Source organism: Notechis scutatus, chromosome 4 (assembly GCF_049901735.1).
Source record: "Notechis scutatus isolate UNSWTSFEM ecotype Mainland chromosome 4, rNotScu1.2, whole genome shotgun sequence".
NCBI classification, from domain to species: Eukaryota; Metazoa; Chordata; class Lepidosauria; order Squamata; family Elapidae; genus Notechis; species Notechis scutatus.
The window spans coordinates 133657257-133678793 of NC_142012.1; the positions used below are offsets into that span (position 1 = coordinate 133657257).

Genomic DNA, 21537 nt, shown 5'->3' on the forward strand with positions numbered 1-21537 from the left:
TTGTCCCCATTTATTCATACCTATTTCCTGTATTCATACTCATGTTTATTCTTATACCTATTATCTTGTAAGCAATTGACAAATAAAATAAAATAAATGAATAAATAAATAAATTTCCTGGAACAGCATGGAATCCTTTTTGCTATATGTAACAAAAGCCATGGTTTTTTAAAAAAATACTTATATATCATAGAACACACGGACATACACACACAAACATGAATTTGCATGCAAATCTGTCATAGTGCTAATTACCAAAATGCCCTTTTGTTACATTGTAGCCTTTAGTATTTCAATGCCTGACAATACAGAAATTATAACCTAATATTTATTGCATTTGATGGCCCCAGTGCACTCATTAGTGGTCTGATAGTAACTAATTACAAATACTGAACATTTTTAGAGGCACAATAGAATTCTTTATTGGACAAGAATCAATAAAACATAAAATGTATACATTGTACGAATGCTGTATTTCCTTGTCTAATACTACTTGTATCAAAACATATAGACCTATATATACTTAGATATGTGTACATATATGCCTTATATATATTGATATATTGATATAAAGTCATTATATAGCTTTAACTAACTTTTATATAGAGGCAAAAAAAATTTAAAAATCCACCACTGTGTTAGCTGCATATATTCATCTCAGTCTGTTGATCCCATGATTTGGTCCCTTAGAGATAAAATGATATTATTTCACAGAAGTCTTCCATAAATCCCAAACTTAATGTAAAGAAACCTATATTTCCTGAGTTACTAAATACCCTCAGTAAGAAAAATGCAAAGAAGAGTCCCAGAAAACTGCCAGACCTTCCTTTGCTACTGTTATCATTACGAGTTAAGTAAACAGGGATGGTTAGGGGGATAGTTTACAGAGATAATAGATAGGGAAAGAAATGTGGACATTTGGTTTTTAATTAGGTGTAAACCAGTGGTGGGATTCAATTTTTTTTACTACTGGTTCTGTGGGCATGGCGTGGTGGGTGTGGCAGGGGAAGGATACTGTAAAATCTCCAATCAGAGGTGGTATTTGCCAGTTCTCTGAACTACTCAAAATTTCTGCTACTGGTTCTCCAGAACTGGTCAGAACCTGCTGAATACCACCTCTGGTGTAAACCAAAAAGCAAACATTGAAGCAGATGTCACTTGATTCATAGTATCATCCAAACTGTAGAATTATTATTTTAAGTTTGATCATTATATGCATTAGTGGTATCCTTGGGCATAACTCAGAGGTTTCTGTATTGGTTTTATTTTTAGACTCAGAAGCCGAGGGGCAAGTGATACATCTGTCATTACATTGGATAAAGAACCTTCTGGACATGCTTTTATTGACCAGCTTGTATGCCCATTGTGCCAGCGAATGTTTCTCCGCCCATTTATGTTGCCTTGTAATCACTGCATTTGTGATAGATGTATCATGCAGAGCAGACTGAATGCTGAAATTACAGAGAGTTTCTACATCATCACATGTCCAATCTGCAACAGAGCACATTGCCTACCATTTTCTAAGAAAATGTATCTGAGGATTAATTATTTAAGGGCAAGATTGGCCAGAAAGTATATGCGCCGATATGGTTTCCTAAGATGGAGATTTGACAAAAGCTATGTCCCAATCTATTGCCAGATTTGTGATGAGCAGAAGGCGGACAAGAGATGTTTGTCATGTCAGCTGAACTACTGTAATCTTTGCTTGAGAAATTATCACCAAGATATTTCTTCCTTAAATCATGTCTATGCTAAAATTAGCGATGACATCTGGGAAGATAAAACCTGCTTAATCCATGGTGAAACAATGCTTTCCAAATACTGCCTTGAAGATCACGAACTACTATGTGAATTTTGTGCTGAGGCTCAACATAGCGATCACAACAAGGTTTCTTTATCAGTAGCATGTACAAAAATGTCTGCTATGTTATTTACAACTATTGCAAAGTTTAAAAAAGGTTCCTATTTATTTTCTTTCTGCTTGATATTTTTTTTAGTTGCTATATTATATCTAATCAATGTAAATGCTAAACCCATCAGAGATTTCTCTAAGGTTAAAAGTTTCCTGAGTTCCTAAATAAGCGGATTTGGATCAATGGAGAATAAACTGTGTAGCTCGGTGGTTATCAACCTGTGATCTGCTGACCCTGGTGGGGGGGAGGACTGCAATGCCATTACAGTGGGTTTGCGAAGGCTTGAAAAAAGGTTATGATTTAAATCTTGAGTTGAGTCTTGGAGCTTTGTGGCCATGGTCCAGGGCCACAACAAGTATTTAAAGGAGTCCGTGGTGATAAAAAATCTGAGAACCACTGGTCTAGCTTATAACTATCTAGTGGCCCCTTGCAATATCTGGCTTCAGCAATGTAGATAATACATGAAGTTCATAGTCTGCTTTTAGGAAAGTTGTTATTTCTCAGTTTAATCTTAATTTAGATCAGGGGTGTCCAACCTTGGCAACTTTAAGACTTGTGGACTTGTGGAGCTTTGCTGGCTGAGGAATTCTGGGAGTTGAAGTCCACAAGTCTTAAAGTTGCCAAGGTTGAACACCCCTGATTTAGATTATTTTAGAGTTGGATGATTAGCACAACATGCAGTATGTCTGACCAATGAACATATAGACCTTGAAAGCACAGAAATATGATTTCTGAAAGGCCCTTTATAGTTCCCTTTGAATTTCTTATATTAACATGCTAAAAAAAAGTTTCAGATGTTCCAGGATAGTCATTGTTCTTCCATTATTTGCTGGAAAGCACATATAGGCATTTGTAATCAAACATAGTTATGAAAATAAAAGCAAAAATGTTCAAATGCATTGTCACAGTGCAAATTCTGCCTTTCTTAGTTGCACCTCAATGGCAGATAGAAAGAAGAAATGTGGAGATGGCAATGTGACTGCAGGGCTCATGTTTTGTTACACTTCCTCCTGCTGAACCACCTCTGGGGTGATGAAGTCATACACACACTCAGGCACATACATATACAGACCTACCACTGACATTGTTTTCTCCGCCTCCCGCATAACTTCTAGCTTTCTTCCCCTCTTTTCAAAATCAAAACATATTTTTCCATGCTGTCTTCCATCCACTCAAAGAGCTCCAGTTTTTTTAAAAAAAATCTCTTGATCTTTATCTTTCATTGTTCAAACCTTATAGAACAATATGAAGCAATCAAATCTATGCTTTGGGGAGGGGAAGTATTGCTTCTAGTGAAGCAGAACAGTTTTGCTGAGGGTACAAGCCATAACATGCTCTTGAGTCTGTTTTAATTTCTGAATGTTTTGGCATAAAGGAGTAAAGTCTCAAAACCTAGCCCATTCCCTATTGCCCTTCCCAGATTATTAGGCAAATGGTAGGTTCTGCAGTTCTGATGATCACAACCTAGGCACTAAGGCAGTCAGACATTACAGAGCCATTTAAATGTGTAAAATTTCATTTAATTACAGTTTAAGGTAAACCAAGTAGACATGTTTCTGTGTTCATTTGTGTTCAGCCACACATGAGCTGGACAAACTGTTTATATAATTAATTATTACTTTTTCAAAGTGTATAAATGTGCTGTAAATAACAGATTGATGCAATGTTGCTATATAGAATTAAATAATTAAAATTATTTAGGTAAGATGTTGTTTCTCTCCCACCCCCCACCCCCCGCCATCCCTATGAAGTGGAATTCAAAGATGACCTTTTTGATTTACTGGGCAGATGATGGTTTCAGGAACAAAAATGGCCTGTTGAATTTCTCCAAGCTTCTTGAAACTGAGGGAAAAAATATCCAACGTTTTCTGGGGAATTGGGCTCACTACTTAGTAATGACAGATACATAGTTCTTGCTTTTTCCAACAAATAGAAATGATCTCACAGGAAATAGAGGTTAGCAGCAAATTGCAAAGCAACTTGTTCTAGAATAAGGAAAAGAATTGTTAAAGAAACTTATTTTCAGAAAAATATGCATTCTTAAAAATTTCATAGCAGTTTACTTAATTACTGATCAATCCAAATCTTATTCTGAGGCTTGTTTTTTTCTCAACTTTCTGTAACTTGGAGTGGAAACTCTCTTGTCCAAAATTGGTTTGCCCGTGTTAAATGTAATATTAATCAATTTTCTATCTTGTGAACAAGAATGGTATACTTTAAAATAATATCAGTTGTGATCATTATCTTGATTCTTCTGTTGCAGTCCGTTATGTAATCGATAATGACCTAATGGAAGTCCTTGTATTAAAAAATAATTTTAAATCTTACAAAGAAACCAAAAGGAAAGAGATCAGGAATGGTTTTATGAGGTTACGGATGATAATTCAAGAGCGTGAAAAAGAACTGATGGAGGCAGTAGAAAACCTTGAACTTCAGAAACAAAAGGCACTTTTTGAATTCGCAAGCCATGCAACAAGGAAAATTGATCAAATGGACAGCCTCATGCAATATTCTAAGGAAGCTTTAAAAGAACAAAGCCCTATTGCATTCCTGCAATCTGCCTGGAGCTTAATAAAGGAAGTAGAAGATATAATTGCAAGTCTTTATCAGCCCAATCCATACCTTAAGGAAGATCCAATAAAGCATCTTAAAATCAACTTTGAGGAGCTTGCTGAAAACCTAGTAAGCATTTTTCCATCAATCCGCAATAAATTACGATATGAACAAATGAACAAAAGTCCTTATCCTTGTGGTTCTGATGTCATGATTCCAAGAACTGTTTCAAGTGCACACATTCCAAATCCACTAGGACTGAACAGAAGTTTGTCCTTATCATCACTTAATTCACTCCCTTATCAAGCCTTTATGAGTAATGAACTGCATATTAGACCAAAATCATCACCACCAACAGAGCTGAAAGGGAATCAATTGTATTCTGTTTGGAATGCCGCATCAGATACTTCAAAAGATATAAGAAATGATCCAAGCTACGGACCCAGTTACAATCCAGATATACAGGAGGAATCTTCTTCACCTCCTGGTCTTGTTGTTATTTATCAAACTCTTGTCTACCCAACTATTGCTAAGGTATGAATTCTTGTAAAATATTTCTATTTTCTGACCTTGCACTCATTATGAGCATTAACAGTTTTTGTAAATTAAAATAGTACTGGATAATAGAAATGTGCAGTTAATCGAATTATATCTTCATCAGTTCTGCGTGTAGTTGCATACTTTTTGTACCAAATAATTTCCAAGTAATTTCTTTAAAAGGTGTCTGGAAAATCTGCAGTTTCTTCTGTATGGATTTTTATGTACTTTCCTATGTCATTAAAGAATAATGTAAAATATCTTTCTTGTGGCTTAGTACCATTGATCAATGTAAGAATGAAATCATATTGTTGAGTTTTGGACCCAAACTTATTATTTCATCAATGAAAAGCTTCTTTCACAAATGGACATAGATTAGCATACTATACAATTCCTCCTTTTTGTTTATCAAGAACCATGGCTTTTGATCTGATAATACTGTTTTTAAATTTTAGATTCTTTCCAATGACTTCAGTCATCTACAATTTAAAATAAGAGTTCTGATCTGACCTGTATTAAAGAGACTGGATGGGTAAACTAGAGTAGACTTGATATGTCTGCCTGCATGGTTTTCCGTCCAGATTATCAGAGGGGTATATAATGCTGTAAAGTTGAAATTTTAGTCTTGTTTCTCTACCACCACCACCCTGATATTAAAAAAGATTTTGTCTGAGATTAATATTGGTGCTATTTGAAGTAATATTTGTTTTTTAAAAATCTTTGGTAGTATGTTTATTTTGATAGTTGATAGATAGTAGTTGGTAGCTTTGATAGATTCTAAGCATTTTTTTCACATTTCTAGACCTTTGTTTTACTTTTCTCCATATTTTATAATTATTTTAAAATATACCTTTATTGCTACTTGTTAATACAATCCCAGATATTTCACTGAGTCTCTTGTGATCTAACAACCAGACTTTTTCTACACAAAATGTTCCTCTTATTGAAATAAGCTGTTGCTAAGTACTTGTTTTGCCTGATTTTATTCCTTTTTACTTTTTACTTATGACCATATCTGTCAAAAAAAGAAGAAGTTGACCTATAAAGTGAAATTTTATTGATAGCTTTTGAAAAAAAAACTGAGTTAGCTTAACTTTGCATGCTAATTGTTTCTATATCATTCTAATTCTATTTTTTTCTGTTCTTGTTATTATTAGCCTTTTGTCCTTTGTAGGTTAAGTGAGTATCTTTATTTTGGTCATTCTTCAAAATAATATATCATTCAAGGATAATATTACAGCCATCCTGTGATGATAGTGGTCAAATTTAGATAGCATGAAAAATGCAAAAAATTAAATCTGTAGTATAAATTATTAAATTGTGACACAAATACCTTTAAAATAGTAAGAGTAGGATTATAAAGACAGTACAATATATCTTATTGATTTATCAGTTGACAAATCATATCAGCATGGGTATCAGCCAAAGTAAAATACAATAAAATGAATTAAGATAGGATACAGTAAAATGAGATAAAACAAACTACAGAGAGATGAAATAGAATAAAAATTCCGCTATGACAGTAGAAAAGATGAGATAAAGAAAAAAAAACAATAATATAAAACAGTATAAAATAAAATATAATGCAAGAATGTATAATAAAATTTATATTAAATTTCAAAGAAAGTATATTTAGGTGAATTCATGATATGTGTTCTCTGTTGGGCAGCCCTTACTATAAACCTAACAGTTTGAGATACTGTGGAAAGTTAGATAAAAGAGGGGCAGTAAGAAGAAGATGAATGTTCCTGTAGAGCTAGTAGTAAAGGAGGACATGGATTTTGGTTGATCTGACCACCATACTACAAGGACAGTGTTGTGCTTTTAAAAGAACTTTCCTGTGTTTCCTATGCAAATCTGCAGTGAGATGTACACAGAACTAAACTAGGGGCCTCTAAACTGCCAACTTTAAGACTTGTGGACTTCAGCTCCCAAACTTCTTCAGCCAGGCATGAGGTGAAGTCCACAAATCTTGAAGTTGTCAAGTTTGGAGACCCATGAACTAGACTAAAGTCACAGCCTGTCTAAATTTGAGAACTGAGATGTGTTACATATTAGAATCTCAAATGTGGTTATTTATAAACATATCCTGTGAGAGAACAGCAGCTTCTAATTAATGTTCTATGTCTTAAACCTTTTCTTTTAAATTAATTTAACTCAATCTGACCTCTGTGGCAAGATAGCATAGCATGCTACGATGTTGATGATACCCAATTATACAACTGTATAATTCAGGGGAAGTTAATATTCAATGCTCTTCAGGTGTTGGCTCAGTGCCTGAAGGCTATAAGAACTTGGATAGGGAGACTCAACCCTAATAAGACAGATGGTTTTTGTCCCCCTCACCACCACCCTCTGCAATAATCAGCAATGTTCACATCCCTGACTCAGATTTGCCATGTAGCTGTGTTCCTATAGCTGCCTGACAATGACATTTCTGCTTCCCATTGCAGGTGATATATTTATTCATCCCTATTCCAGTAAGAAAGAAACCATTTGAAGACCAAGTTGAATTTCTGAATAACAAAATAGAAGAGTTTTAAAAATACAAATGTACTGAAAGTTCTGGTTATTGTAATAACTGGTATTAAAGACCATATATTTTCCTTCTTTATTTTGTTTGAGCCATGTGGCAGAAGTAGGTCTAAAACTAATGTATCTGGTTGAAAAATAAAACTAGAGCCCACCTGAAATGTTCTGCTTCATTTATGACAGTGGAAATATGACAGTAGAAATATAGCCTAGCCTTTTCAAATGAATGCCCATCATATGAGTTGAACTTAATTCCCTGTTATCATGACATTTTGGCTGATATGGAAATTCAAAAAGTTTTTAGAAGGTGGAAGATTATTTGGTTTAAAATCCATGGGACTGGTACTAAAATGCTACTCAGAGTTACAAATGTCTTTATTGTGGACATTAACTATAACTAAGAGGTTGTGGGTTGTAGGTTTCTGAGATTTTTATTCTACAAATACTTATAGCTCAAATAATGAAATGCTAGCAATCTTGTGTAACGGTTTGATAGAGAAACATAAAAGTATTTTCAGTACACTTTCTTTCTTTGCACTCCACAGCTTTATTGGACCTGTCCAACAGAAGAAGTAGATAGCTTTGAAATTGCTTATTATGAACTACTCGATGAAGAGGCAGCTGAAAGTTTAATCCAGCCACAACTCATAGGAGTACTTACTGGAATTGTACAACAGAATCTGGAAATACATAATCTGTCCCCTAATACAGAGTATCTCTTTAAAGTTCGAGCTATCAATGAGCATGGCCCAGGAGAATGGAGTGAAGTCTGTAAGGTACAATCTTATAAAGATAAATGCATTATCATCATATCAGATAAATAGTTTACATTAATTCACAGATTATTCAAATGAATTGAATTTAATGAAATTTAATTCACATGTTGCTTGGATTATTTTTGGTTTTTTTATGATTTGTTTTTGTTTGTTAGTTTACTATAACATAACAATTCCCTGGGTTGACATGGTTTCAAAATGTTAAATAAACATTTCTATAATATTCCATTTAATATATTAAAGAGGTAAGAAGGATACCATTTACAATGTTTCGTAATGTGATTTTTGTATGGCATATTTATATGACTCACAATTTTGATGTTCCATTTTTCCTTCACTGTTTTTTACTTTATAACTATTCAGATGAAAATTCCCTAAAGAACACATATTAAGATTTAACTTAATACAACAATTGTCCTAATAAAGGTTTTTTTTAGACATGGTCTATCACAGGGGTGGGCAAACTTTTTGGCTCGGGGGCCGCATTGACTTTTAAAATTTGACAGACGGGCCGGGTCAGCACAAGATTTTTTGGGAATCGCCCCCTTCCCCCCTCTTCTCCTCCTTCCCCTCCCCTCGGAGGCTCCCCTCCCTCGGAGGCCCTCTGAGTCAGGAGTTGCTACCGCCGGCGCAGCTCCAGTCCCGCGTTGCCTCGGGAAGGGAAAGGCAAAAAGGAAGAGCCGCGGCTGTGCTTTGCAACGGGAGCAGCGGCACCGGAGGCTCAGGCTCAGCGGCTCCTGGTTTTGCCTTTTCCTTCCCAAGGCAATGCGGGACTGGAGCCGCACGGAGCTGCGCCGGCGGTAGCAACTCCTGACAGCCCCAGCCGGACACCTGAGTGGAGCCCGGACGAAACTGCCTCTTGCTGCTGCCGGAGCACCGCCGGGTTGTCTCCTCCAAGCAGCCTGCCCGCCCATCGGGCTTCCCCTCTGCCGCGCGGCTCAGGGCCAGGCGCAAGCGCCTGCAAGTTAAAAGTAAGCCGAAAGTTGCTGGGAAGTTGCTCGGGTGCTGGGAGCAGGCTTTTAAAGTGCCGCCCGAGCAAAGTTAGCGAAGCCCGGAAATCCGAGCAACTTCCCAGCAACTTTCGGCTTCCTTTTAACTCGCGGGCGCTCATGCCTGGCCCCGAGCCGCGCGGCGGAAGGGAACCCGGCGGGCGGCGGGCATGCTGCTTGGAGGAGGCTCCGGCTTCCCTCCACCAGGCGCGAGCGCCCATAGTTAAAACGAAGCCGAAAGTTGCTGGGAAGTTGCTCCGTTTTCCAGGGCTTTGCAAAGGCAAAGTTTGCAGGCTGGAGCGTCTTCCCGCCGAGGAGCGGAGCCCGGACGAAACTGCCTCTTGCTGCTGCTGGAGCACCGCCGGGTCGCCTCCTCCAAGCAGCCTGCCCGCCCACCGGGCTTCCCCTCTGCCGCGCGGCTCAGGGCCAGTCGCAAGCGCCCGCGAGTTAAAAGGAAGCCGAAAGTTGCTGGGAAGTTGCTCGGGTGCTGGGAGCAGGCTTTTAAAGTGCCACCCGAGCAAAGTTTAAGCAGCCCGCCCCGCCCGCTGGGCGGAACCCTTCCCACTCCTCGGCGGGAAGACGCTCCAGCCTGCAAACTTTACCTTTGCAAAGCCCTGGAAAACGGAGCAACTTCCCAGCAACTTTCGGCTTTGTTTTAACTCGCGGGCGCTCGCGCCTGGCGGAGGGGAAGCCCGGAGCCTCCTCCAAGCAGCCTGCCCGCCCGCCCGCCGAGCTTCCCTTCCGCCGCGCGGCTCGGGGCCAGGCGCGAGCGCCCGCGAGTTAAAACGAAGCCGAAAGTTGCTGGGAAGTTGCTCGGGTGCTGGGAGCAGGCTTTTAAAGTGCCGCCCGAGCAGGACCGCCGAGCCGGAAAATGGGGGCACCAAGGCAGGGCAAAGCTCCACCAGCAGCGGCCTAGCTTTAGGTGGCTCCAAGCAGCCCGCCCGCCCGCCGGGTGGAACCCTTCCCACTCCTCGGCGGGAAGACGCTCCAGCCTGCAAGCTTTGCCTTTGCAAAGTTTAAGCCTGGAAGCCCCGGAAAAAAAAGGGGGACCGGCGGGGACTCACCTTCAGAGAGGTCGCACTCGAAGGTGATTTCGAACTCCCAGCTGAAGCCTTTGCAAATTTCTTTTCTTTCCTACCCCTAGATCGCTCCGCAATGTTTTGCAGCTTTGGGGGCCACGCGGCACAGGGCAATTATGCCACGCCCAGCGATTTTTTTTCAGGGGCGGGCCGGATTGGACAGACCAATGGCAGCGATTTTTTTTCAGGGGCGGGCCGCATTGGACAGACCAACGGGCCGGATGTGGCCCGCGGGCCGTAGTTTGCCCACCCCTGGTCTATCAGAAACAATTCATGAATTCATAATGAATACAGCAAGCTGCCTCCTAAATCCTTAGAGCAGAGAACATTCTTCTAAAATGAACCTGGAATAGATACATTGTTTTGGAATATTTATTCACATGCCTCCAAATTTGAAAACATTCTGAGGTATCTATTTAGTATTTTTAATTCCCATTCCTTCTTTTGCTTGTACATTTGCCACATTATTTGATCTTTTAAAAAGTTAACATCTTTAAAATGTATTGATTTTTAACATTTCTTCAGCAATGGTATTAAATAATCCTTCACTTTTATTTGGTTGTTGTTGCTGTGCCAAAAGAAAAAAAAAAGATGAAATATTGAACATGTCCTTTCAAGGTGGTTCAATCCCAACCCTACATTTTACTGACATTACATTGAATTGATTGCCATTTAATTATTTGTAATGAGTGGGGAAAGACTTCTATTAAACAGAAGCAGGATAGAGATGGACCCATATCTGCAGCCAGGAAGAGACATTAACTAATGGTTGCTTTCAGATTGCTTTTCAATTTATTTGCATTCTTATAGTTTTCCTTACATATAATGGATAGAAATGTTTATTCATCCAAATACTATAGCTTAGAAAGCTAAAAGAATCAATAAAGTATTTATCTGGTTGGGGAAAGAGGGGCAAAGTGCTACACACTCTAATGGAGGAACTGTAATACAGTGGCACATTTCCAAAGGAGGCATAGATTCTTCTCATTGAGTAAGGTTTACCTGGACATATATTGGAAGACAACTTTGTTAATTTATGGGAGTCAAATATTTATTAATTTTAAGAAGTAGCTAACTGCACTTAGACTCCAGATGGCTTATAAGAAAACCAAGAAAGGTCTGTGGTAGGGCTTTTTCCAACAAACATATTTAATAAAAAATCATAACCTTTCATGAGCTGTAGCTCACTTCATCAGAGACAACAGAATGAGAAGGCAGATTGGTTGTAAAGATGTAAGTTACATGTGAGTCAGAACACACCTAACTTATCAGTTAACAATTGTGATATATTACAAATTTGTTGCATTTTGAGGCCTTTTGAGGTTACCTGAATTTTTTTTGGTGTATTTGACTTCAGTAATCTTTCACTTATTTTTTCCAAATGGTCACATTGAGGTCTATGACAGAGGAAATTTGAAATGCTCTTATATTACTTTGTCCTTGATTTGAGTCTTGATGTCAAATATGTCCTTAGTAAGACCACACCTAGAGTACTGCATCCAGTTTTGGTCACCACATTATAAAAAAGATGTCGAGACTCTCGAAAAAGTACAGAAAAGAGCAACCAGGATGATTAGGGGATTGGAGACTAAGGCATATGAAGAATGGTTGCAGGAACTAGGCTTGGCTAGTCTGGTGAAGAGTAGGACCAGGGGAGACATGATAGCAGTCTTTCAATATTTGAGAGGCTGCCAGAGAGAGGAAGGGGTCAAGCTATTTTCTAAAGTGCCTGTAGACCAGACAAAGAATAATGAATGGCAACTGAACAAGGAGAGATTTAACCTGGAAATAAGGAGAAACTTTCTGACAGTGAGAACAATCAACCAATGGAACAGCTTGCCCTCGGAAGTTGTGGGAACATCATCACTTGATACCTTCAAGAAGAGATTGGACTGCCATCTGTCAGAAATGGTGTAGGATATCCTGCTTGGGTGGGGGGGGGTTGGACTAGATGACCTATAAGGTCCCTTCCAATTCTGATTATCTGTTATCTGTTATGTGTCTATGAATTCTTTCTTTATCTTTCCTCTGAACTCACCCCAGTTTTAAGCAAGCCTAAACCATATGCCTGCTCTACCCCTAATCTTTGTGATGCAGTATATGTTGCTATATGATGAAATTCCTCAGATTTTTGTAAGATTTACTTTCTTGTATATATTCATGAGATTGCAGCTTTACAGAACCAGGATTAAAAGCAGGGGTGGGATTCTACAGGTTCGCACCTATTCGCTAGAACCGGTTGTTAACATTCTAAGCAGTTCGGAGAACCAGTTGTTAGAAGAAATTACTGGCCTAATCCTGTAACCAAGGCAGGAAGGAAACATTCTGGTGTTGCTTACAGAAACTGCCTCTCCGTTAACCCTTATTACATTCTTGGCAGGACTAGATTTCCTGTCTCAGGAACATCTCTGGAGTTTTTTCCCCCTCCTTTGCTGGTACTTTGCTTGTGTGAAGTGACCATTCAAAGTTACAATGGCACTGAAAAAAGTGACTTATTACCATTTTTCACACTTACGACTGTTGCAGCATCCCCACAGTCATGAGAGGCCAGGTGTGGAGATGCTTGCCTTGATGTGAGTGATGTTGAGTTGGCCACACCCAGCCAGTCACATGACCACCAAGCCATGCCCACCAACTAAGCCACACCCACAGAACCAGTTGTTAAAAAATTTGAATCCCACCCCTGATTAAAAGTAGTTAAATAGGTATCTTTCTTTAAAAGAAAGGTGTGACTACATATGTCTGGAGACATATACAAGTTAATAAATGCTTTGTTTGATAAGACCAAATGTGCAACAGTCTCTTTCAAATAAGAGAATATAAAAAAAGCAGCTAATGGCTAAAATCACAACAAAATCATGTGGACCAATGAAATCCTGCAACTGAACTATTTCAACTTTTTTCTTCAAATTAAAGGCCTCATCTCTGACATTTCCATTGTCCCAAATAATTACAAGAGGAAAATATAATGGGAGAGACATTGTTTAGGGATGTTCATCTTCCTCTTTTGACAAACCTTAGTTTCAGTAATAATTCCAGTGCAAAGATTTATTTGAACATATTTATGAGAAAATGTTAGTGTGTTTATTTATTTAAAAACTTAACTTACTGATTTATTAATTTTTTTTATTTTTAAAAAAATCTTATTTATACATGCCAATACCTTTATTCCTCCTTACTCTCTTGAGACATCTGTCATATACCTGTGTTTCTATAGCTGATTGAGTACCATATCTCTGCTTTCCATTATAGGTGATGACTCCAGATGTGCGTGCCAAAGCCAAAGCCAGATGGGGGTTGCTGAGAAATGTTCAATCTGCTTTCCGCAGATAATCCTGAACTACAGATCTACAAATCACTTTAAGGAGTAAAGCTATCAGAGAGAATCCCGTTATATTTTTTCTTTTCTTTATTCTTTTTAAATTACATTTGTGAGCTAAGATCTAAAAACATTCCTTCCAAAATAAACAGGACCACAAAATAAAATCTCAGCTCTTGTATTTTATTTTTTTACCAATTTTTTCACTGAAGATGGTTAAAAAAGTACATTGTTTAAGAAATACATGATAAAAAATTCCTTAAATAAATTCTGTGGTGTACCAAAACTTCAAAGGCACATAATAGACATGTTTTCATATGGAAATGAAGGGCTTACTCTTTATTTTGTCAATCCAGAGCCTTGGTTTTTGTTTCATTTTAATTGGATATTGGAAATTACCTTCTGGATAAAATACTTGAGCAGTTCCCTATTATAGATTGTGCCTGAAACTTGTAAGAATTTTATACACTGTTTTCACTTCATTTACTTATCCTTTGGTCTTTAGCTGAATGCTAGTATCACTCTCATTACCATCTGTACATTTTGTACATGATGGGTAGTATATAGTTGAATACATAATAAAAAGTTCAGCAACTAGTAAAAAACCAGCAATTAAGTAGAATCCAGTCCCATGTCAGAGTCTATATAAGCATTCATTTATTGATTTCAATTTTTCCAAGCATCAGAGTCTTCTCCAGTGACTCTTGCCTTTGCATTATGTGCCAAAGTATTTAAGCATTAATTTCACCATTACTGCTTCCAGTGAATAGTTTGATTTTACTTTATCTAATATAGAATTATTCATTCTTCATGTGGACCAAGGAATTCTTAGCAATTTTCTTCAGCACCATTTCTCAAAGGCATTTTTTTTCCTGCAGTCTTTCTTATGATCTAGTTTTCACAGCCATATGTTACAACTGGGCAAAACATGGCATTGATAATACAGATCTTTGTTATCACCTTCACATGCTTGCATTACAAGAATATTAAACCAATAGCAAACTGGGAGCCAGTGTAACTGTTTTTTCAAAACATTACTTAGCAATAACCAAATTCACTACAATGGAACCTTGCCATCATATTAGCATCTTTCTTACCAGGCATAAGAGTGTCCTTATATATAGGACATTACATGAATGGAGATTTGAAGATACTAATAGATGAGTTAATAAATCTGAACTATCCATATCAAACTTCTTTTTTTTCTAGTAAAGAGATTCTATTAACTGACTCAATAAGCTTCCCTAACATACCTCCAAATGGTTTGGATCAACTCACCTAAATCCTAGTGAGCAGAATCATGCAAAAAGTTGCCCCAATTCATATTTTGGCATCACTATTAACCTAAAAATGTAAATCAAGACAAAGTCATGGATGCTAGTCTCTTCTCAAATAGTCAAAAAATTGCAAGGATAGACTTCCGTAAGTACAAAAGTTCTGATAAGTAGATCTAAACAGCTAATGAAACGATTGTGAAAGAATTCCAGTGCCCTCTGTATCTGAAATGCTCTATGTATACTGAAATCAAGGCCATTATGTGTGTGCGTCTCCCCCCATGCAATAAGCCATTTTCCTCTGAGTAAACATGTTTATTTATTTTTATTTATTTATTTTGTCAAACAATTATTAGATAACAGGTATAAGTATAAATGTGGTTAAAAATACATGAAATGGATATGAATAAGAAAAAAAAGAAACAACAGGACAGGGACGGTAGGCACATTTTGGTGCGCTTATGCATGCCCCTTACAGACCTCTTAGGAAAGAGGTGAGGTCAATAGTAGACAGTGTAATGTTGAAGATTTTGGGGTTTGGGGAAGAAACCACAGTGTCAGGTAGAGTATTCCAGACATTGACTTCTCTGTTGCTGAAGTTGTATTTCCTGCAATCAAGTTTGGTGCAGTTTATCTTTAGTTTGTATCTATTTTGTGCTCTTGTATTGTTTTGGTTGAAGCAGAAGTATTCATTGATAGGTAGGACATTGCAATATATAATTTTATATACTATACTTAGATTGAACCGAAGGTAGCATAGTTCTAGGTTGTCTAGGTCTAAAATTTCAAGTCTGTTGGCATAAGGTATACTGCTATGAGTAGAGGAGTGGAGGATTCTTCTTGTAAAATATTTCTGGACTTTCTCAATTGTATTAATATCAGATATGTAATGCGGGTTCCAGACTGATGAGCTGTATTCAAGTATTGGTCTAGCAAATGTTTTATATGCTCTAGTTAGTAGAGTGATATTACTGGAGAAAAAGCTATGCAGGATTAGGTTAACAACTCTTAATGCCTTTTTGGCTATGTAGTTACAGTGGGCTCTAGCACTTAGATCATTTGAGATGAGTACTCCAAGGTCCTTGACAAAGTTTTTGTCATCAACAAGGTCTTGACTATTCAGCTTGTATTTTATTTTTTGATTTTTTTTGCCAATATGTAAGATAGAGCTTTTATTTTTTGAGATTTGAAGTTGCCATTTGTTTGACCATTCTGACACATAGTTGAGGTCTTTTTGAAGGGTAGCAGCATTGTCAGTGGTGTTGAATAGCTTTTCATCATCAGCAAAAAGAATGCAGTTGCTCTTAATATAATCACAGAGGTCATTAATATAGAGTATGAAGAGAGCTGGTCCTAGAACACTGCCTTGGGGAACACCACTGTTGACAGGTACAGGATTTGATAGGACGCTCCCAATTTTGATGATTTGTTGCCTGTTTGACAGGAATGCTTCTATCCAGTTATGTAGGTATCCAGAGATACCATAAGACCTTAGTTTTAGGAGTAGTTTGTCGTGAACCACTGAATCAAAGGCTTTACAGAAGTCTATATAAATTGTGTCAATTGCTTTGCCCTGATCAAGTTGTGTAGTTCATATGTTTTTACAGTGCAAAAGTTGCAGGTTACAGGACAGTTTCCTTCTGAAACCAAACTGTTTGTTAGAGAGTAGGTTGTTTGTCTCTAAGTGGAGGATATAATGGATTGGTTAATAATTGATTCCATGACTTTACAGGTGACACAGCATAAAGAGATTGGTCTGTAATTTTCAACTAGGTCGGGGTCTCCCTTTTTGAAGATGGGAATGACTGTGGCTAGTGACCATAGATTTGGCAAGGAGCTGGTCCTGAAAGATTTTTCAAAGATTATGCTTAGAGGTTAAACTATGGCAATAGATAGCTTTTTTTAAGAAATAGGCACAAGCTCCATCCAGTCCAATAGATAAAGATGGTTTTAGATTGCGTAGTGCTTTTTCAACATTGACTTCTGTAAAATCGGTATGTATTAGATCATTGTAGTTGTCTGTGGTTCGACTAGGAAATATTGGGCATTATCCATTGCTGTTTACAAATACTGTGCCAAAGAATGTGTTAAAGAGGTTGGCTTTAATGGTGTCATCGTTGCAACCTTTACCATTTGGTTGTTTTAGGGGTGGGATGGACCTTGAATCTTTTAGTTTGTTGTTTACAAAATTGTAGAAAGCACAGGTAGAATTGGTGTGTAGAAGGTTTTCCTCTTGTTTAGTGTGATAATTGGTACATTCAGTCTTTATCTGGTGGCATAAATTTTTGTATCAGCTGTTAAAGTTGGCAACGTGACCAGATTTGTTTTTCTGCCAAAGGGATTTCTTTTTGGATTGGAGCTTCCTTATTATTATGGGTAATTTGTTTTTTCTGGTTTTGGGAGTTGTTATTAGTACATATAGTTTGATGACACTTTTGACTTCAAGTAAAAATATGTTGGTGGTCTTCAAGAGTATTGCATCCAGTGAATAGAATTTGCCAATCAAGAGATGAGAGATCATTGTCTATAAGATCATAGTTGCCTTTCTTCTTCTTCTTCTTCTTCTTCTTCTTCTTCTTCTTCTTCTTCTTCTTCTTCTTCTTCTTCTTCTTCTTCTTCTTCTTCTTCTTCTTCTTCTTCTTCTTCTTCTTCTTCTTCTTCTTCTTCTTCTTCTTCTTCTTCTTCTTCTTTTTCTTCAGCGTTTGTCTCACGCTCTGGCGAGGTCCGCTAATGTCCTTGAGTACTCCTTCCACGCCTCTCTGTCTGCCACGTATGTCGGGTCTGCCTTCGCGATCTCTAGATCGGCCTTGATCGTGTCCATCCAGCGTTGCTTAGGTCTACCACGTGGTCTCGCTCCTCCGACAATCACCTTCATCGCAGATTTGATGATGGATTCTTCCTTGGCGCGACTCACATGGCCGAACCATCGTAGCCGGGACTGCCTCATGACCGTGGGGATGGGCACGACGTTGAACCGTCTCACGCACTTCTTCGTTCCTGACGCGATCGAGTAGGGTGAGGCCTACCGACCATCGGAGCATTCGCATCTCCATTGTCTGGAGTCTGCTTTCGACTTCTTTGGTTGTCGGCCAGCACTCTGCGCCGTATATGGCCACGGGGCGCACCACAGAGTTATAGATTTTTGCCTTCAGGCGCATCGGCATCTTCTTGTCACAGAGGACGCCCGTGACGGACTTCCATTTGCCCCACGCTGCGTTGATCCTGGCTGCCACCTCAGTTTGCCTTTTTTGAAGTTATAATTGGGGATCCTGTCATTATGGTGATTTTTGTGAGGACATATGTTGAGACAAAAGTCAATCATGCTGTGGTCACTGTTGGAAAAGGGTTCATTAATTTGTATTCTATAAATTGAATTCAAACCGTTGCAGAAGATGAGATCGAGGCAGTTGTTAAGTCTAGTGTTGTTGGTTTCTAGTTGTTCCAGTCCTAGTGTGGTAACGGCATTGTACAGGGTTGTATAAATGGGTTCAGATGTACATTCATTTACTGTCCAATTTATAAGAGGTAAGTTGAGGTCACCAAGAAAAATGAGAGGGTGTGGGCAGGAGGCAGCTCATGTCAGTGAAGTTAGCTTGTTTGCATGAATTATATCATAGTCAGGGGCACAATAGCAAAGTAAGAAGCAGATTGAGATGTTTAAGGACAGTTCACAGATGATGGTCTTGGGAAGAGCAAGCTCTTGTATAATTTGGATCTTTTTTAGATTTAGAGACTTTTTATAGAATATAGCAACTCCACCACCTCTACGGATTTCGCGATCTGACTGAAAAACTTGATATTCTCTTGTAGTGGTACTGGAGTCTGGGAAAGATGCGTTTAACCATGTCTCACAGATAAATATAATGTCAAATGTGGTTGAGCTTAAAAGGATGAGGAATTCATGCATTTTATTTGCAAGGCTTCTTGCATTAAGTAGTTTGCATTTAAGATATGAAGTAGTGGGTCTGGAGGAAGTAAAGGGTGTGCATCCCTAACGTTTGATGTTTGGGTGATGGATATTGTGACGTGGGTTGAGACTCTAGCTTTTGATACAGTCAGCATGGTAATCAATGTATAGATTTGTATCATCTAATTCATGTAATCTTTTGAGCTCAGAATGTAGCTCCTGAGATAAGTTGTAGTTTTTCCCTTTCTCTTGTTTTGACAATGGATAGATCTGATACAATACTATTTGCTTGTGACCATGGGAGAACTGACTCTCAAATAGAGCACTAAATTCTGCTGCAATCACTTAATAAAACTTTGCTTTAAAAAGGATTTCTTTATATTCTTAAGACCATGTTAGCATAGCAATTGAAACTGATGTAAATTAATACTAGCAAACTATGGACCTTTTTTTTGTCAAATTCAGCAGCTCACTTTCATCTTCATTTTATCAGTGGCCCTAAGGATGCATGTAAACCCCTTATCTTATTCTCACCTGTTTGCTAATTCATTTCACTGTTTTTCCTTCCCTTGCTTAACTTAAAATTTGATTGATTTAATCGCACTAATCCCTTTTTGTTGCCATTTATAAACTCTGAACTATTAGGGAAACATCAGTGACGCTTGGCAAGTAAAGAGGTTTTGTCAGCAGCCCAAGAAATATATTTTTTTATATTTATAAATAAGCATAAAGGAAGAAAGTTAAAGCCATATTCTCTATTCCTTTGGAGACCTGGTACTTAGGAGCATTAGGAAGGTGTTGCCCTGTCTGCTTTGGGAACCTTTAACAACGCCATCTATAACAGATGCTTGAACAGAGTTGTGCTATCCTGAGTATAGAAATGTGGGTGGTGGTGTTGTAATGACGAGGCAGTCAAGTTGTTTAATCATGAACAACTGAATTATGATGATGATCTTTATTGGAGTATAGTCTTGCATTTATATACATTTTTAGTTATCCTCCATCATTGGTTAACTTTGGTTACTGCTTAACTTTCGTTACTGTTTAGTACAGTAATCCATACAATTAATTATCTCTAGTTAAAGTCTAACATATGTCTACTTCCCCTCTCTAATCCTCCTTTATCCATAGATTAGTGACTTTGTTTGCCTGAGTTGTATTTGCTTGGAAACATTCTTTATCTGAGGTTTGCCATCCAAGATTGGAATATTCCTGCAATTACAACTCTTGTTACATGGTGGTGAAAGACATAAGCAGTACCAGAGAGTCCACATTCACAATCCTTCCTTTATTCTCCAAGAATTTGTCATAAGTTAAGGGACAGTCGAATTAACCTGCTTCCATTCCATGCCAGTCAATATTTATTCACTCAAAAATCTCTCATGTCCTTTTTTGGAATTAATCTGATAATTCTTTTTTTTTAAGTATGTAAATGCACAAATATTTTTGAACGTTTGACCCAAGAGCTATACTGGTACATTTTAGCAAATGTACAGTAAATCTGATGCAAATTTTAGCACAAGGATTATGGATTCTTATGGGAATCTGAAAAATACAACTTTTGCTAATGAAGATGAGTGGATTAAAGTAATAACAAGAGCAAAATTATGTTCACAAGCCTTACATCCCTGAGCTTCTTCTGTTGAGAACCTAGTCTATTCAGTGTATTGATCAGGAATTGATCGTGTTTTATGCATCTCAGTATAGATTTTTCAAATATCAGATAGTAAAAAATCTGATTTTAAATTTAGTCAATTCTAATTTTATAAAAAAAAACTTCCATATTTATTCATTAAAAAGATGAAAATAACTTCAGATTCTAAAAATTGGTAAAAGAAAGAAAGTGCCAGATGTGTCCTTCCTTAATCCTAATCAAGCACTAATTGATGTGCTAAGAGTGGATGATCAAAAGCAGTTCTCATCATTCCATGTCAACCCATTGGGATCCCTGCTTATTAGCATAGTTTATGAATCTATCCACTGAGCTCTCAGGAATTTAAGCAGCCTCTTCCTTCTGGTTTTGTGGCATTGGTATTCAGAAGAAAACACATATTTTCATATTAGCCTGCTTTCACTTTAGCTGTCCCATCTCCATTCCAGCTTGCCTTTCTCCTTAAAAAAATATATTAAATCCCTTGCACACCATTCAGCAACTGTCTTCTGTGAACACAGCTAAATCCCATGGCGATTGGTTGTCTGCAGCCCAATTTATTGCACTCCTTTCCTCAATAAACAGTCAAGGCAAAGCATGGAACAATTTTTCTTATCTATTACCAGCCACTCCATTTCAGTGGAGGTGGATGTGCAGCTTCATAGCTGGCGCATATGTTTTTTTTAATGCATGTCTGAAAATGAAATTTTAGCTGTTTATAAATAAATAAAACCCACAGTAAGATATTTGCATAATTACTTTTCAAGGTAATGAGTGAGACAAAAGGCCAAAACATAGACACTAAATATCTTCCAAGCAAGCTGCACTGCTAAATAAACACGCAGCTCATGTAAGCACTGAGCTGTAGGGCAGACAGAGTTGCACATAATTTATTTAGGGAACAATGTGCAATCTATTTGAGTCAGATGCCATACCAAAGGGAACACATGAAAGACATATAGGTAATTGAATATTAGATAAAACATTATTATAATTCAAAAATGTTT

At 37.8% G+C, this 21537-nt stretch overlaps 2 protein-coding genes across 2 annotated transcripts; both read left to right on the top strand.

Annotated features, from left to right (window-relative positions):
• Nucleotides 1–1288: 1288 nt before the first annotated feature.
• On the top strand, nucleotides 1289–2095 carry LOC148130921 (tripartite motif-containing protein 42-like). The gene has a single exon (XM_087962555.1). It carries the CDS (start codon nucleotides 1376–1378, stop codon nucleotides 2075–2077), a length of 702 nt encoding a protein of 233 aa, XP_087818681.1. The 5' UTR covers nucleotides 1289–1375; the 3' UTR covers nucleotides 2078–2095.
• A 996-nt stretch (nucleotides 2096–3091) lies between these two features.
• Nucleotides 3092–13844, top strand: TRIM42 (tripartite motif containing 42). Its single transcript, XM_026667906.2, has 3 exons — nucleotides 3092–5000; nucleotides 8081–8311; nucleotides 13632–13844. Exons 1-3 carry the CDS (start codon nucleotides 4203–4205, stop codon nucleotides 13710–13712), a joined length of 1110 nt encoding a protein of 369 aa, XP_026523691.2. The 5' UTR covers nucleotides 3092–4202; the 3' UTR covers nucleotides 13713–13844.
• Nucleotides 13845–21537: the final 7693 nt, after the last annotated feature.